At 51.5% G+C, this 15,293-nt stretch overlaps 1 protein-coding gene across 10 annotated transcripts in view; it reads left to right on the plus strand.

Moving 5' to 3' along the window:
* The window catches only part of NLRC5 (NLR family CARD domain containing 5), a 76,342-nt gene that overhangs the window by 25,075 nt on the left and 35,974 nt on the right, over window positions 1-15,293 (plus strand). For all 10 annotated transcript variants that reach the window (XM_016128479.2, XM_036231301.1, XM_036231303.1 and 7 more), the window contains 12 exons: window positions 759-818; window positions 3,750-3,818; window positions 5,027-6,701; window positions 7,772-7,855; window positions 8,002-8,085; window positions 9,412-9,495; window positions 9,610-9,699; window positions 10,237-10,296; window positions 11,830-11,895; window positions 12,391-12,474; window positions 14,207-14,290; window positions 14,775-14,864. In XM_016128479.2, coding sequence (XP_015983965.2) covers window positions 759-818; window positions 3,750-3,818; window positions 5,027-6,701; window positions 7,772-7,855; window positions 8,002-8,085; window positions 9,412-9,495; window positions 9,610-9,699; window positions 10,237-10,296; window positions 11,830-11,895; window positions 12,391-12,474; window positions 14,207-14,290; window positions 14,775-14,864 — 2,530 coding nt within the window. The remainder of the gene's footprint in view (window positions 1-758; window positions 819-3,749; window positions 3,819-5,026; window positions 6,702-7,771; window positions 7,856-8,001; window positions 8,086-9,411; window positions 9,496-9,609; window positions 9,700-10,236; window positions 10,297-11,829; window positions 11,896-12,390; window positions 12,475-14,206; window positions 14,291-14,774; window positions 14,865-15,293) is intronic.

Consider the following 15,293-nt stretch of genomic DNA (forward strand, 5'->3'; position numbering starts at 1 on the left):
AGTGAGGCCCCGGGAAGGCCCGGACCCACCCGAGTCGCACAGAGACGGCGCGGCCAAGCCGGGAACAAAAGGCCATGCTTCTGGGTGCTTCCCAGAGCAAGTTCCCTAATGCCACCAAAATAGCTGGGGACCTGGAGGGGTCCTTCCACCTCGTATTACCCTAGTTGCCCACAGAGGCAGGATGCATTGCGAGAAAGGGCCAAGCGGCTCCTTCCAGCCAGGAAATTCCAAATGGCTCATAATTCCCAAGAGGTTTCTTGCAAAGTGGTCAGAAGCAGTCACAGGGAGAGCCCTCTGACCTCTCCTGGTGGCCGGGGCAGATTGAGTCTGCTCAGTTCAGAGGGTGTTTCATGGGTACCTTCTACTTACAAAGCACCGTGTGGAAACAGTGAGAACCCACTCAACAACTCTACCGCAAGGTACCGTGCAGGAAATGCAGGGGCTTCACCGTGCGCATATGTGTATATACACAGGTGCATGCATGTGCACAAATACACGTTACATGTGTGCATGCATGCAGAAACGTGCGTGCACACACATACCTATATATGCACAAACCTGCACGTACACACATACTTCTGCTTTCTGCTGCCGTCAAGGCTCACCGCCAGCTGTGCCCTCCACAGATCGGTAAGGTAAACTTCGTTGCTCCCTTGCTGGGGACCCATCCTGAGGGATGAGCCCTGAGCCAGACGTCAGGCCAGAGCTGGTCCCAGGATAGCCCGCCACATCTCCATATGCCCTCCCCTCTCTTTCAGAGTTTCCGAGTCATTTGGAAGCTGATGAAGAAAGCCAATCTGAATCTCAGCTCCACCATGGTGAGGCTTGGGGTTGGGAAGCAGGAAGGGGGTGGTGACCATGCTAAGTCCCCACATCAAACCTGGAGGAGGCTGATGGTGGCAGGTCACAGCCATCTCCCATAAACCACCTTCCTCATTCCCTGACCCATGTGCACATGTCCCCTGCCCCTCACCATGGCTCCCAGCTCCACCTCCTCCTGCTCTGTGCCCCTCAAGGCTTTGGCCTGTCCTGGAGGTCTGACCTGGAGTCTTCTGGGAGAGCCCGAATTGTCAGCCCATGGCGCTGCCAGAATCCTTCGTCTGGTGTCACTTGGGGAAGCCTGTTCTCACTTCCCTGTCCTCAGGCTTCTGGGCCTCGTGCTCCGGCCCCACACACTCAGGCTCCTTGCCATTTGGAGACCTTGGGCCTGTCACCGACCTGTGGACTGCTGTCCACACCCAGGGAGCCTCTGACTGATTTTCTGATGGAATGACTTATAAAGTAACTCACCAATTCATGGGCCACACTCTATTCTCAGAAACTTTTTTTTACTGTGGTAAAATACACATAACAAAATTTACCATCTTTATCGTTTATAAGTGTACAGCTCAGTAGCATTAAACATACTCACAGCTATCATTACCCTCCATCTCCATAACTCTTTGCATCTTGTAAAATCAAAATATTCCTACCTGTTAAACAACAACTCCACATCCATCCATCTCCTAGGCCCCTGGTAACCACCATTTCATTTTCTGTCTCTTACGACTTTAACTGCTCGAAGTGCCTCATATACGTGGTTTCATTTTGTGACTGGCTTATTTCACTTAGTGTAACGTCTTCAGGATTCACCCACATTGTGACGTGTCAAAAGTTTCTTCCTTTTTAAAGCCGAATAATATTCTGATGTATGTATATACCGCACTTTACACATTCATCTGTCGATGGACGCTTGGGTTGCTTCCGCGGTTTAATCGGGGTAAACAGTGCTGCTGTGAACGTGGGTGAACAGATACCTCTTCAGGACCCCGATTTTCATTTTTTTGATTTTATATGCAGAATCTAGGGCCTGATGGTAGTTTCATTTTTGCTTTTTCGAGGCAGCTCCACGCTGCTTCCCACGGTAGCTGCTCCATTTTACATTCCCGCCCACAGCGCACACGAGTTCCAGTTTCTTCACATCCTCACCAACGCTTATTATTTTCTGTTTTTTTTTTTTTTTTTTCCCCCTATGGTAGCCATGGTAATGGGTACGAGGTGGTATCTCACTGTAGGTTTGATTTGCATTTCCCTAATGATTGGTGATGTGCTTATTGGCCATTTGTATATGTTTTTTAGAGAAGTGTCTGTTCAAGTTGTCTGCGCATTTTTGAATCGGGTTGTTTGGGGTTTTTTTGTTGTTGAGTTTTAGAAGTTCTCTATCTATTATGGATATTAATCCTTTATCACAGTTACATTTTTCAAATATTTTCTCTCATTCTGTGGGTTGCCTTTTACTCTGTCTATAGTGTCTTTTGATGCACAAAATTTTTAAATTTTCATGAAATCCAATTTTTCTATTTTTTCTTTTGTTACTTGCACCTTTACTGTCCTAGCCAAGAAATCATTGCCAAAATCCAATGTGGTGATTTTTTTGTCCTGTGTTTTTTTTCTAAGAGCTTTATTGTTTTAGGTCTTACATTTAGGTCTTTGGTTCATTTTGAGTTACTTTTTGTATATGGTGTTAGGTAAGGATTCGATTTTATTCTTTTGCATGTGGATATAGTTCTCTTGGCACCATTTGTTGAAGAACTGTCCTTCCCCCCATTGAATAGTCTTGGCATCCTGTCCAAAATCATTTACAAGCAAAGCTTTATTCCTGAGCTCACTGTTCTATTTGCCTTTATGCCAATACACGCTGTTTTGAATATCGTAACTTTATAGTAAGTTTTAAAATCAGGAAGTGCGAGTTCTCCAATTTTGTTCTTTTTCAAGAGCGTTTTGACTATTTGGGGTCCCTTGAGATTCGATGTGAATTTTAGGATGAGTTTTTCTATTTGTGCAAAAAAAAATGGGGTGGGTAATTGCAGTTTTAATAAGGATTACATCCGCAAGGGATATGTAGATTACTTTGGGTGGTTATCAACATTTTAACAGTAGTAAGTCTTCCAATCCATGAACATGGGGTGTGTTTCCATTTATTTATATCTTCTTCAATTTATTTCATCAGCGTTTTGTAGGTTTTTTTGTTTTGTTTTTGTTTTTGTTTTTGTGCAAGTCTTTCACCTTCATGGTTAAATTTCTGAGTATTTTATTCCTTGTGATGCTACTATAAATGGAATTGTGTCTGTAATTTCCTTTTGAGATTGTTCATTGTTCATGTATGGACATGTAACCGATGCTTGCATATTGACATTGTATCCTGCTACTTTGGCGAATTCATTTATTAGTTCTGACAGCTTTTTCGTGTGGAGTCTTTAGGCTTCACTATAAGATACGATTAGATTATCTGCGGACTGATGTTTTGCTTTTCCCTTTTCATTGTGGATGGCTTTTTTTCTTTTTCTTGCCCGATTTCTCTAGATAGACCTTCTGTGTTGAATAGAAGTGAAAGGCGGCATCCTCGCCTTGTTCCTCATCTCAGAGGGAACGCTTTCAGTCTTCCGCCATTGAGGGTGGTGTTCACAGTGGGTTCAGAACCTTTATTTCTATAGATGTTGGGAATTTTTACTTTTAAGTGTACATGGCAGTAACAGCAGGCTTCAACAGAAAACATCCACCACATACTCCCAGCTCCCCAACAAATCAGAACTGTTGGTCCTGGTCCCCGGTCCCTTCTGGCCCTTATCACTGGGCTGTCTTTGCTCAGTCCCTAAGCGAGGATGCACTTATCTGCCTGCTGCCTGTTTGTGGAATGGAGCTCCCAGAGGTGCTGGACACCTCCTCAGCCCCCAAACCTCGCCCCTTACTCTTTCCTTTATTCTTTCCAGGCCTCAAGAGGCCTCATCAGAGCTGTGGGTCTTCCCCCCGCCCGAAGCAGAGCAGGAAGCAGCAGCTGGGTAGGTACCAAGGTGGGAAGGGATTCAGACTTTCGGAATGGATTGCCTTAGGGCCAGGACACAGATTCCTGGACTCTGTCCCCTGCTGACCAGCTTCCAGGGGCCTAATGACTCTTGTCGTCCAAGCTTCCATGAGAGAAAATCAGAGGTTCTGAGTGGGCAGAGGAGAGGGCCAAGTACGGCAAGGAGGGGCCTCCCCCAACAGGACGCAAGGGGGCTTCTCCGGAGATGGCTCAGCTGAAGAGGCTGGAAGCACCCCAATAGGTCACAGCTTCATCATCCAAACTCTTATAGGGACGCCCTATGTCCTCAGGGTTAAAGGGGCCCCATGGAAGTGGCTAGCGTTACCTCAGGCCTGGGACCTCATTGGCCAGTTTAAAAGTGAGCAGGCTACCAGAGGGAACCCCTCCAAGGCAGAGACCCTTAGGGGCCCATGGGGAGATGTGGGGGCTGCTGAGGACCAGCCAGGCCAGGGGAAGTCAAAGAGACAAAACTCACGTTCTCTACCAGTTGTCCAGAAGAGTCCTTGTTCTTAACCAGTTGTCCCACCAGTTGGGAAACCCAAACCTCATGGGCATAGCCAGAGAATTCACAGGTGGTCGGAGGATTCACACACTTATAAAATAGATGACTACTTCAGGCCCCCCATCTGGGGCTCCCGGTGTCCCCAACAGTGGCTCCAGTCCTTTCCCTGAGACACTCAAGATCTCCCAGTGACCCAGCAATTAAAAAGTCAGTACCTGGCACGGTAAGGGCTCAGCTCCCACAGTTCTGATTGGTCAGTGTCTGGGCCTATAGGTTCATGCTCACCCCTGGGCATTGCAGAACCGAAATCCTGGAGAGGGGCGCAGTTCACTCAGGTATCACAGTAAAAGGTTGTTCCCATTAGATGTTGCAGAGGAAGTGCCCCTTTTCCCCTCCCTCATCTTACTGAAAATTTTATACCATCTATGTTGCAAAACAAAGCGAGCCTGATTCAAACTTCCCCTTTCGGATATCCTTATTTAAATGGCTGCCAGAATGTTTATTTCTGTAGAACGAACTCCTTTTAGGGGTTTGACTGGCACGAGAGCCCCTGCGCACTCTGGTCATCCCCCCTCCAAATATACACAGCTGAGGCTGCAGGATCCCCACAGCCAGTACTGGGGCGAGGCCGGCTGGGGGCTGGGAGGCCTCCTGTCCTCATGCCATCTCCCTGCCCCCTGCAGAGCTGACCAAGAGGTACCTGCAACTGCTGAGGACTTCTGCCCGGCGTCGCTATGCCTGCAAGCTCCTGGGGCCGGGACAGCCCCTCTCTTCCCACCAGGCCTACGTCCCCCCAATCCTGCAGTGGAGCCGGACGACAGCACCCTTCGACACTCAGGAGGGGGTTATTACGGGGGACCCCAAGACGGAAGATGGTGCTGACATGAGTATCTGGGACCTCTTCAACACTAGGGCCGAAAAGGGCCCGAGGGTGACGGTGCTCCTGGGGAAGGCTGGCATGGGCAAGACCACGCTGGCCTACCGGCTCTGCCAGGGCTGGGCTGATGGCCACCTGCACCGCTTCCAGGCCCTGTTCCTTTTTGAATTCCGCCAGCTCAATCTGGTTACAAGTTTCCTGACTCTGCCCCAGCTCCTTTTTGATCTGTACCTGAGCCCCGAGGACGGCCGTGAGGCCATCTTCCAGTACCTGCAGGAGAATGCTAATAAGGTCCTGCTCATCTTCGACGGGCTGGAGGAGGCCCTCCCCTCCTGTTCCAGCAAGGAGACTATAGGTCCTGAGGACTCAGGTTCAGCCCTCACCCTCTTCGCCAGCCTCTGCCGTGGGAAACTCCTGCCTGGCTGCTGGGTCATGGCCACCTCCCGTCCAGGGAAGCTGCCAGCCTGCCTGCCCACGGAGGCAGCCACGGTCCACATGTGGGGCTTCGATGGGCCCCGGGTGGAGGAGTGCGTGGGCCGCTTCTTCAGGGACGAGTCGTTGCGGGAGGCGGCTCTAGCAGAGCTGCGAGCGAACAGACGTCTCCAAAGCATGTGCGCGGTGCCCGCCCTGTGCCACGTCGCCTGCCTTTGCCTCCACCATCTGCTCCCGGGCAGCTCTCCCGGCCAGTCTTCAGCTCTCCTGTCCACTGTGACTCAAAACTACGTGCAGATGGTGCTCGCCCTCAGCCCGCACGGGTACCTGGATGCTAATTCCCTGCTGGGCCTCAGTGAGTTGGCCCTGGAGGGCTTGCAGACTGGGAAGGTTATCTTCTCTGCAGGAGACATCCCTCCATCCATACTGGTCTTTGGACTTGTTCTCGGCCTGCTGACCTCCTTCTGCGTCTACACAGGCCCTGGCCACCAGGAGATAGGCTATGGCTTCACCCACCACAGCCTGCAGGAGTTTTTTGCTGCCCTGCACCTGATGGCCAGCCCCAAGGTGGATAAAAACACACTCGTCCGCTACGTCACCCTCAATTCTCGCTGGCTGCTGCGGACCAAATCTAGACTGGGCCTCTTAGACCACCTCCCCACCTTCCTGGCAGGTCTGGCATCCTGTGCCTGCCACTCCTTCCTCAGCCACCTGATGCAGAGGGATGAGGTGTGGGTGGGTATCAAGCAGGCTGCAGTCATCCAGGCATTGAAGAAGTTGGCCACCCGCAGGCTCACAGGACCGAAGGTTGTAGAATTATGTCACTGTGTGAGTGAGACACAGGAAGCTGAGCTGTCCGGTCTCATGGCCCAAAGCCTCCCTGATCAACTGCCCTTCCACAATTTCCCATTGACCTACGTCGACCTGGCTGCCCTAACCAGCATCCTCAGCCACAGAGATGTCCCTATCCACCTGGATTTTGAGGGCTGCCCCCTGGAGCCCCACTGCCCTGAGGCCCTGGCAGGCTGTGGGAAGGTGGAGAATCTCAGGTGAGAGGAAGGGCAGAGCAGGACTGGGGAGGACCAGGGAGGGGACAGGGCTCTTGGGAGAATGGAGGCCAACCAGTCTGGCAGAGGGAGACTGGATAAAAACTTGACGTATCAGAATAGATAGACCCTTCCAGCACACAGTAAGGAATCTCCATGCTTCCCAGGACTTCTGGGGTCTGATTGGATCTCCTCTTGCCGTAGTGTCCAGACTTTCTGTTTCTGTCCTATCTCTGTCTCTCTCTCTCTCTCTCCCTCCCTCCCTCCCTCCCTTCCTCCCTCCCTCCCTCCCTCATCATGGGATGGATGGAGCCTCTGATCCAAGCTGTTCTGCTAGAGGCTCTTTGACTTAAGGCAGGTTATTTAACTTCTCAGCCTGAGTTTCTTCATCCCTAAAATGTATTAGTAATAATACTTTTGTGAGAATGAGATGAGATAATGCATGAAAAACACTTCTCAGCATAGTTCCTGGCACACAGTAAAGGCTCAGCATGTGTAGTAGCTACAGAAAAGTCTAGGTTGCAGTTGCAAAGGACCCTCCACCCCCCAAACATACAGTGGATTAAATATTGTAGCATTTTATTTCGCTCTCACGGAAGAGTCAGAGTCCAGGTCAGTGGGATAGCTCAGCTCTATGTGGTCATAGCTCAGCTCCATCTGTGCTCTGGCTTGGGAGAAGAGAAAGACCATGGATTAGGCACACTGAATGTGTTAAAGATCAGTCCTAGAAACAGGGCACATCCCCCCACTCACATTCCAGTGGTGAGAACATAGTCATATGGCCATGCTGAGCTGCAAGGGAGGCTGGGAAATGCCACCTCCGGCTGGGAAACCATATTCCCAGTTGTATATAGCTCTATACATGGAGAATGGGTTTCAGTGGACAATTTGCAGTCTTTGGCATAATATGTATTTGTTACTACTACAACCATTACAACAACAGTGACGGCAACTATTACTAATCCTATTAACATTACTATAGTCGGTTCTATCAGTCAGAGGAGGGGGTGGGTCATGATCTCTAAGCCTTGCCCAGCGTTGATCCTCTGCCACCTTGCCTCTTCCTATGGCAGCTTTAAGAGCAGGAAGTGTGGGGATGCCTTTGCAGAAGCCCTCTCCAGAAGCTTGCCAACAATGGGGAGCCTGAAGAAGCTGGGGTGAGCCAGGGCTCGGAACCAAGAGGGATTCTCCACCGGTGATGCCTGGAACTCTCCTCCCTTCCCTCAACCCTACACAGAGCGGATTCGGGGTCTGTCCCCCTTTCCATCCCCCTGTCTCCCCACCATCTCTGCTTCCCCTATAGGTTAGCAGGAAGTAAGATTACTGCCCGAGGCATCAGCCACCTGCTGCAGGCTTTACCCTCCTGTCCACACCTGGAAGAAGTCAGGTGAGTGATCTCTGACTGGCTGGGGGAGGAGGTCACTGTCCAGGTCTTGTATATTCCATCAGGATCTGGCCAGTAGTTTCCAATGAGACTCAGAGAGGGGAAGCATCAGTCCAAGAGCTGGGTGGGGCTGCATCCGAACACCAAGCTCCCAAAGGCCCCAGAGCAGTGCTTCTCTCATTTAATGTTTTGAACCATCTCGAAGGAGCTCGAGTTTCGAGGTTCCCTTCGTCCCTCTTTCCGCGATCCCGAGAGAAGGGATAACAGTGTATAGGCAGGTGGCAGGCACTATGGGTGCACACAAATGCATGGAAATGAAACACACACATCCCTTCATGTCCGTGCACATGTGAGTACACACTTGCACTTGTCTGTTCATTTAAGTCTATGCTTCACATCCATGCATACTCCTAGATGCGCACATGTGCAGCGTACACGTGCATGCACACTTAGATCCACATATACATCTAAGTACATATGTGCAAATGTCCTCCTGCCCTGTGTCTGAAGGGTGAGGCCAGGGTGCTTCCTCAGCAGCTCGCCGGCAGAACAGCTGCTAGCTGGTACCTTTGTGAGATTCAGAAAACGTACCCCCAGCGCTGGGGGGCACTGCTTGCCGAGTGGAGCATCAGCTGGACCACAGCTCCGCTCTGTCCTCTCTGCTGCGCATCTTTGTGCATGATCGGCTCTGGGTGATGAGAGAAAAGATGAAGGTCGCTGTCAATAATCGGGAAAGAAAAATTGATGTTGACAGGTTTAATATTTCCAAACTCTTTCCTGGCCAGAGTGCTGACACATAATGCCATCCTTGTGCTCTTCGGATCTTCTGTCCTTCCAGCTAGGAACCCGGGCAGGGCTGGGTCGTGGATTCCACCTGACAGGTGGAGAATCGAGATCAGAAAGGAACGTACTTGGCCTAGGGCTCTGGGTGGATCAGGAAGTGGTATCTTTAGCATTCCAGCCTAAACTGCTCATCACCTGGGAGCCACGAAGCCCTACTGAACTTGGGCCTCGAGCACATCCCAGACATTGCCCCGAGAGCAGGATGCGGGGTCCCTTCATCCCACCTCATGGATGCCATCTGGATCCTTGGGCCTCCAAGCAAGAATTCTCCCCTAGGGGACTGAAATAGGGACAGAAGCAAGGCCAGCAGAGGGCCTTTCCTCCCAGCTGGGCCAGTTGGGTACTGTCGAGCAGGTCACCAACTCCTTCTGGGACCCTGACCTGTGTCTCCAGCAATGAGGGTGGCGATGCCGATCACCTGCCTACTGGGGCTCCTAAGTGCTCCTCACCCCAGGACTGAGGGTTTGGGCCTTGGTTTCCCTGTAGCTTTCAAGACAACCAGCTCAAGGACCAGGAGGTGCAGAACATCGTGGAGGCCCTCTCCTGCCTGCCGCAGCTCCGGAAGCTCGAGTAAGCGGTCTTTCCACCACCCCTGCCTGAGTCACCCTCGTCCCTTGGAGAGCAAAGGTCTGGGGCCCATGGGATAGGGGATTCACTCCTGACTTCTTTGCCACAATCGTGTAGTCTGAGCCGCAACAGCGTCTCCATGACGACCCTACTCCGCTTGACAAAGGTGGCAGTCACGTGTCCTTCCGTCAGGATGCTGCAAGTCAGGTGAGCAGGAGTGGGAGCCTGGCCTCCAGGGTTAGTCTATCCAGGGAAGGACTAACAGATGGATAGATGAAGGGATGAATCAACAAATCTAGGGAGCGAAAGCGTAGCCTGAGGAATGAGCCGTGTGTCGCTCTCCATGGTGCTGAACTAGCTTTGCCTGTTTGGATCATGGGGTAGGTGAAATGTCAGACCATTTAATTCTAAAACAAGGTAACTCCTCTGAAATCTCTCAGCGTTCCTAATTTTTATTATCCTTTTTTGTAAAAGTTGGGTTTTTTTGTTGTTTGTTTTGTGTGTTTGTTTGTTTTTGTTGTTGTTGTTGTTGTTTTACTTTTTGAAACACTCAGGATTCATCAAACAATGACGTAGTCACCATTTTACATGCCCGGTTTGGAGCACTTTTGCCCGTTTTGTTGTTCCTCATCAACCACAAAATCAGCTTTCTCTGGCTGTTTGGGACATCAAGGGGTGCACAGGTAGGGGTGACATGCTGGTTTCCCGTCCGTGGGTTTCATGACTCGGTGTCTGACCCTGCAGGAAGGACGACCTCATCTTTCTCCTCTCCCCGCCCACAGAGAGAGCTGCAGAGCTGCCAGGGTAAGAAGTTAAGGAGGGGGGAGGTCTGAGCGCATCCCGAGAAGCAGCCTGGGCAGTCGAGAAAGGCGGCTGAGGGAGCTTAGGAGGAGGTGGAATGTGGAGATTCTTCTTGCTACTGCTGCCCTGAGAAGTGGCTTACGTCTCAGAGTTGGCAAAGGACGTTAGCTTCCCCCGGTGTCTCTGGACCACATCTGATTGCTGTGATGAGGGAGCATCCCTAGAAGTATCAGAGTGAGTCAGACCCTGAGGGGGGCATGAAGATACAGCTAGGTTGGCATTGCTATGTAGGGAAAACTCTTCTAACTAAAAAGAAGAAAGAGGAGGAGGAGGGATGGGAAGGAGGAGGAGAAGAAGGAGAAGAAGAGAAGGAAGCAGGGGGCAGGGGGATGGGGAGGGGCGGAAGAGGCAGTTATAGTAACTGCATCTTAGAGTTGTGCTGAGAATTAAATGAATTACTCTATTTAAAGTGCTTAGAACACTGCTGACATCCAGTTGGCCCTTGAATGCTGGCTGTTCTGGCTCTGCATGGTTTCCAGCTTGGCCAGTCCTGGATGGGCGAAGAAAGGGAAGCTGCCTTCCCATGAAAGAACATTCCGCCTGTCCTTCCTCCGCACACCCATCCCCTTAGCTGAGACTCAGAGACAGTTGAAAGTGTATGTCCTTGAGCAAGTCCTTACTCTGTTCTGAGCCTCAGTTTCCTCACCCATACAATTCAATAGGACCACTGTCTTTTTCCTTTTTCCTCTCTGTCTAGAGCTGTGGTGCTCAATACAGTAGCCATGAACCACATGAGGCTATTTAAATTTATATTAATTAAAATTAAGCAAACTGGCTATTTCAATTTATCAGGCACATTAGCCACATTTCAGGTACTCAGTGGCCATGGGAGATTAGTGGCTCCCAGAGTGGACGGCACACATACACAATGTTTCCATCATCGCAGAACGTCCTGTTAAACAGCGCCGACCTCAAAGTCTGTAAAAACCTGGCTCACAAATAGTCCAGCTTCTCTGCAGTCCCCAATTCTCTCCTGGCTCCATGAGAGAGAGCCTGGAGGTGCCTGGGCTTCCCACAGCCTGAACCCACATACAGTCCGTGCCCCTGGCCTTGTGAAGTACAAATGGCTCATCTACAAGTGGAGACCATTGCGTCTTAGATACCAGCAGCTTCTCTTTACTAAGCTTCCTGTGGTAGGCCCTCGATCATACATCATCTCATTTGACCCTACAACCACTCTGTGTTAGATATTGTCATTCCGTTTTAGAAAAGAGAAAATGGAGACTCAGAGAGGTGAAGCGACTTGCCCAAGGCCCCACACCTATATATGGCAGAGCCAGAATTTGAATAAACGTTTCGTTTGACCTCAAACCTTTTGCTCCTGCTGCTTTGCTGAATAACACCTTCAGCACCTTCAAGTAACCGTCTTTGTTACTCATTCACTGTGGGTCATGCTAGGAAGCCTTCAGCCCCTATAACCCGAGAGAAGAGCCTGGACTCCTGAGCCCAGGCCAATGTTACATTTGTTCTCGCCAGATCCCCAGACCTGCAGGGAAATGCCAGCCAGAGGAAAGAGGCTCAGGGCAGACGCCTGACGCTCAGGTACCTCAGTGGGATCCATTACCTTAAGGAGAAGGATGTGACGTTGGGAGAGGGTCCCTTCCCAGGGGAAGCATACCAGGGGCAGAGCGGATAAAGGGAAAAGCAGATGTGGGCCAGGGAGAGAACATGAGCAGCCCTTCCTGGCCTGAATGAGGGGCATCAGGCATAATAACAATAATAGCTGTGATTTAATGGGCCCTTGCTATGTGTTGGGCACTGTGGTATTTTCTATCCATTACCTCATTGCAATTCTTTTGAAAGCCCTGCAAAGTGTGTTATTATTCTCGCTTCACAGAGGAGGAAACTGAGTTTCAGATAGGTTAAGTGCCTTGTCCAAGATCACCCAGCTACTGAGAAGCAGGGCCAGGATTAGACCCCAGGTCTGTCAACCTCTTGGCTTCCCCGGCTCCCACACCTGGCGATGGGGCTAGGACCTAGAGGAGGTAGAGTGAAGCTTCTTGCCCTGAGCCCCTCTGTCCCCTACCCCCACCCCAGGCTGCAGAATTGTCAGCTCACTGTCCAAGATGTGGAGATGCTCATAGCCCAGCTCCAGGAATGCCCCTACCTGGACGAAGTAGAGTGAGTATCACAGGAAGCCCTGGAGCGGAGACGGAGGGAGGGCGTGGGCAGGAGGGGAGGGGAGGGCCGGACAGTGCAGGAAGGGCTCAGCTGTGGGTGGGTGGTGTCAAGAAGGGCATACTGCCTCCTTGAGAATTTGGGGGAATCAGATTACCAAATACCAAGTACATTTACGTATATCCTCTCATTTAACTCTTACATCTCTGTGATGTAAGTACTGTTACTATGCGTATTTTATAGAAGAGGAAATTAAGTCTCAGAAAGGTAAGTTTGCTCAAGGTCACACACCTAGGAAGAGTCAGGGCCCGGGTTCAAGTTCAGACAGCCTGACTTCAGCCTCATCCTTGTAACTGCTGTCACTGAGATCTGCAAAGCGGAAACCTCTCCACACGGAGGTCTGTCTTCCAAACCACAGCCCTCAGGATCCCCTCGCCCTGACTTTCTCCCGGAATACAGTGAGATGACCGCTTTTCTGGCTGGAGAAATCCTCATGGTGTCCAGTTCCTGGGGGGAGGCTTTGAGAGTAGGGCTCGGGGATTAGTGGAGGTCCTGTCAGGTCATCAGGAAGGACCTCCGCCAGAACCATCCTAGGAAATCAAATGGGTGTGAAGGGGAATGATGGAATGCCGTGAGTGGCCCCACCTCAAGGTGAGATGAATGGGGTGAGGGCTGCTTCGGTGACCAAAGCTTGAGCCTTGACCTGTCCCCTCAGGAGAACCAAGACAGGATCAGAGAGGTGGTTTTTACCAAACTCACATACTTCCATCCACCTCGCCACCACTCCAGTTCCGGTGGCCTGCCCCTCCCCTAGTTCTCCCACTTACAGTAAGGGCCCCCATCACCCACCTGGTTACATAGACCGGACACCTCTCAGCTCCCCTGCCCTCCCCGCTTAGCCAGTCTATCCCGAGTCGACCTGCCTCCTACATTACTCTCAAAACCGTCCTCTTTCACCCACCTTCCAAGCCCAGACCACTCTCACCTCTCACCCTGGATGACCCCATCAGCCTCCCCACTGGGCTCCCTGCTCCTGCCCTGGCCACCTCCACCTGGCAGAAAGTGCACTGCGTCTCACTCCTGCCTGACCCCTTCACTCCTTCCCACTGCTCAGGATAAAGCCCAAATCCTAAAATCCTATGTCCCAGCCCCCAAGCCCCATCCGACCCTGCCCTCCGACTCCGTCTTACATCCAGACAGACCGGCTCCCTTTCAGGTCCTCAAATGTGCTACGTCACAGGGCCTTTGACTATGCTGTTCCCACAACTCCATCTCTCTCGGCCACTCCTTACCTATTGAACTCCTATTTCTTCTAGCAAGTAACCCAAATATCAGGGAAGCTGTCCCTGATCCCCAAACTGGGTTAGATGCCCTTATCATCATGGAGCTTAGCACGAGAGGCAATTATGTAGCTTGCAACATAAAGACACCGTTGAGGCCACCTTTGAGCAAGTCCCCTAACCACTCTGTACCTCCACTTACTCATCCGCAAGGTGAGGATGATAATAGCACCCGATTCATAGGGCTGTTAGGAGGGTTAGATATCCAATACCTGCAGAAGCACCTAGGACAACGCCAGGCATGCAGTATGCAGTCTTGCAACGTGCGTTACCATTAAGGTCCACGTATTAGAGCGATGCGTCGATCGAAGTTAGTGAGGGGCCGTGTGAGTGCTGAGGGCCGGGGGGAGACCCCGCCCTAGCAGCACAGGGCATCGGGCTGTGCTCTGTCTCAGCCTCTCAGGGAACCATCTGGAAGACGAAGGCTGTCGACTGATGGCAGAGGCCGCACCCCAGTTGCACATCGCCGGGAAGCTGGAGTGAGTTCTGCCCACCCCACTAGTGGGAAACAGTCCAGGGCGGGGAGTGTTGGGGTTGGAGATCGGTGGTTTGGAGCGTTGGCTTTATACTTCAAGCCTGGCTGTCACTTACTCGCTTTGTGACCCTGGGAAAGTATTTTAACGTCGCCGGGCCTCAGCTTTCCCATTTGTTAAATGCGATGAAAATGGTGGTTATTTTACATACCGGGAAACTGAGGCTCAGAGGGGTGAAAACGGTGAGTTGGTCCTTATTGCTCCAGCTGGAGAACTTTATTCTCTGAGTGGGCGAGGAGATCATGCATCTCTTGGCTCATTCATCCACATAAGCCAGAATCCTTTAAGACCCCCCTGGTTAAGGATGCAGAACATCCCAAAAGTGATGGCTAGCAGGCCCTGAGCCAGAAGGAGGGGCTTAGAGCTGTTTGGGACGGGAGGCTTCAGCAGCCTGCTGATGGCTGCCAAGGATCCTTCCTCCTGTCCGCAGCCTCAGCGACAATGGGCTCTCGGAGGCCGGGGCGCACTGTGTGCTGAGTGCAGTGAGCACGTGTCGGACCCTAGCAGACCTGCACATCAGGTAAGAGCTCCCAGTAGACCACTGTCACCTACTCCCACCTCCTGCCCAGGGCTCCTGGGCCCTCCCATCATTCTCTCTGGCCCCAGGCCTTACGTTGGGACCTGTAGAATATTCTGCTGGTGCCCCGCTCGGCCCCCCTACAGAGCTGATGTGTCCATTTCCAGCTGCTGCGGGTGTTGGCCACTCACAGTTTACAACTGCCTTGGACTGTTACAGCTCTCCCTAGCTCCCCGGCTAGGAGTGACAGCGGTAGAGGTATAACTCTTTGGCCCCTTGCCTCAGATAGGACAAACTTTTGGTGCCATTCACACTCCAGAGATCCCCGTGGGATCAATCTGTGAACCTGCCCCATTCTGTTTCCCTCGGTTCCTTAATGGTTTCTTCTGAGAGCAGGCCCCCAATACACCATGTGTACTGGTGACCAGGTGA

This window comes from Rousettus aegyptiacus, unplaced genomic scaffold (assembly GCF_014176215.1).
Source record: "Rousettus aegyptiacus isolate mRouAeg1 unplaced genomic scaffold, mRouAeg1.p scaffold_m13_p_14, whole genome shotgun sequence".
In the NCBI taxonomy this organism is placed as follows: Eukaryota; Metazoa; Chordata; class Mammalia; order Chiroptera; family Pteropodidae; genus Rousettus; species Rousettus aegyptiacus.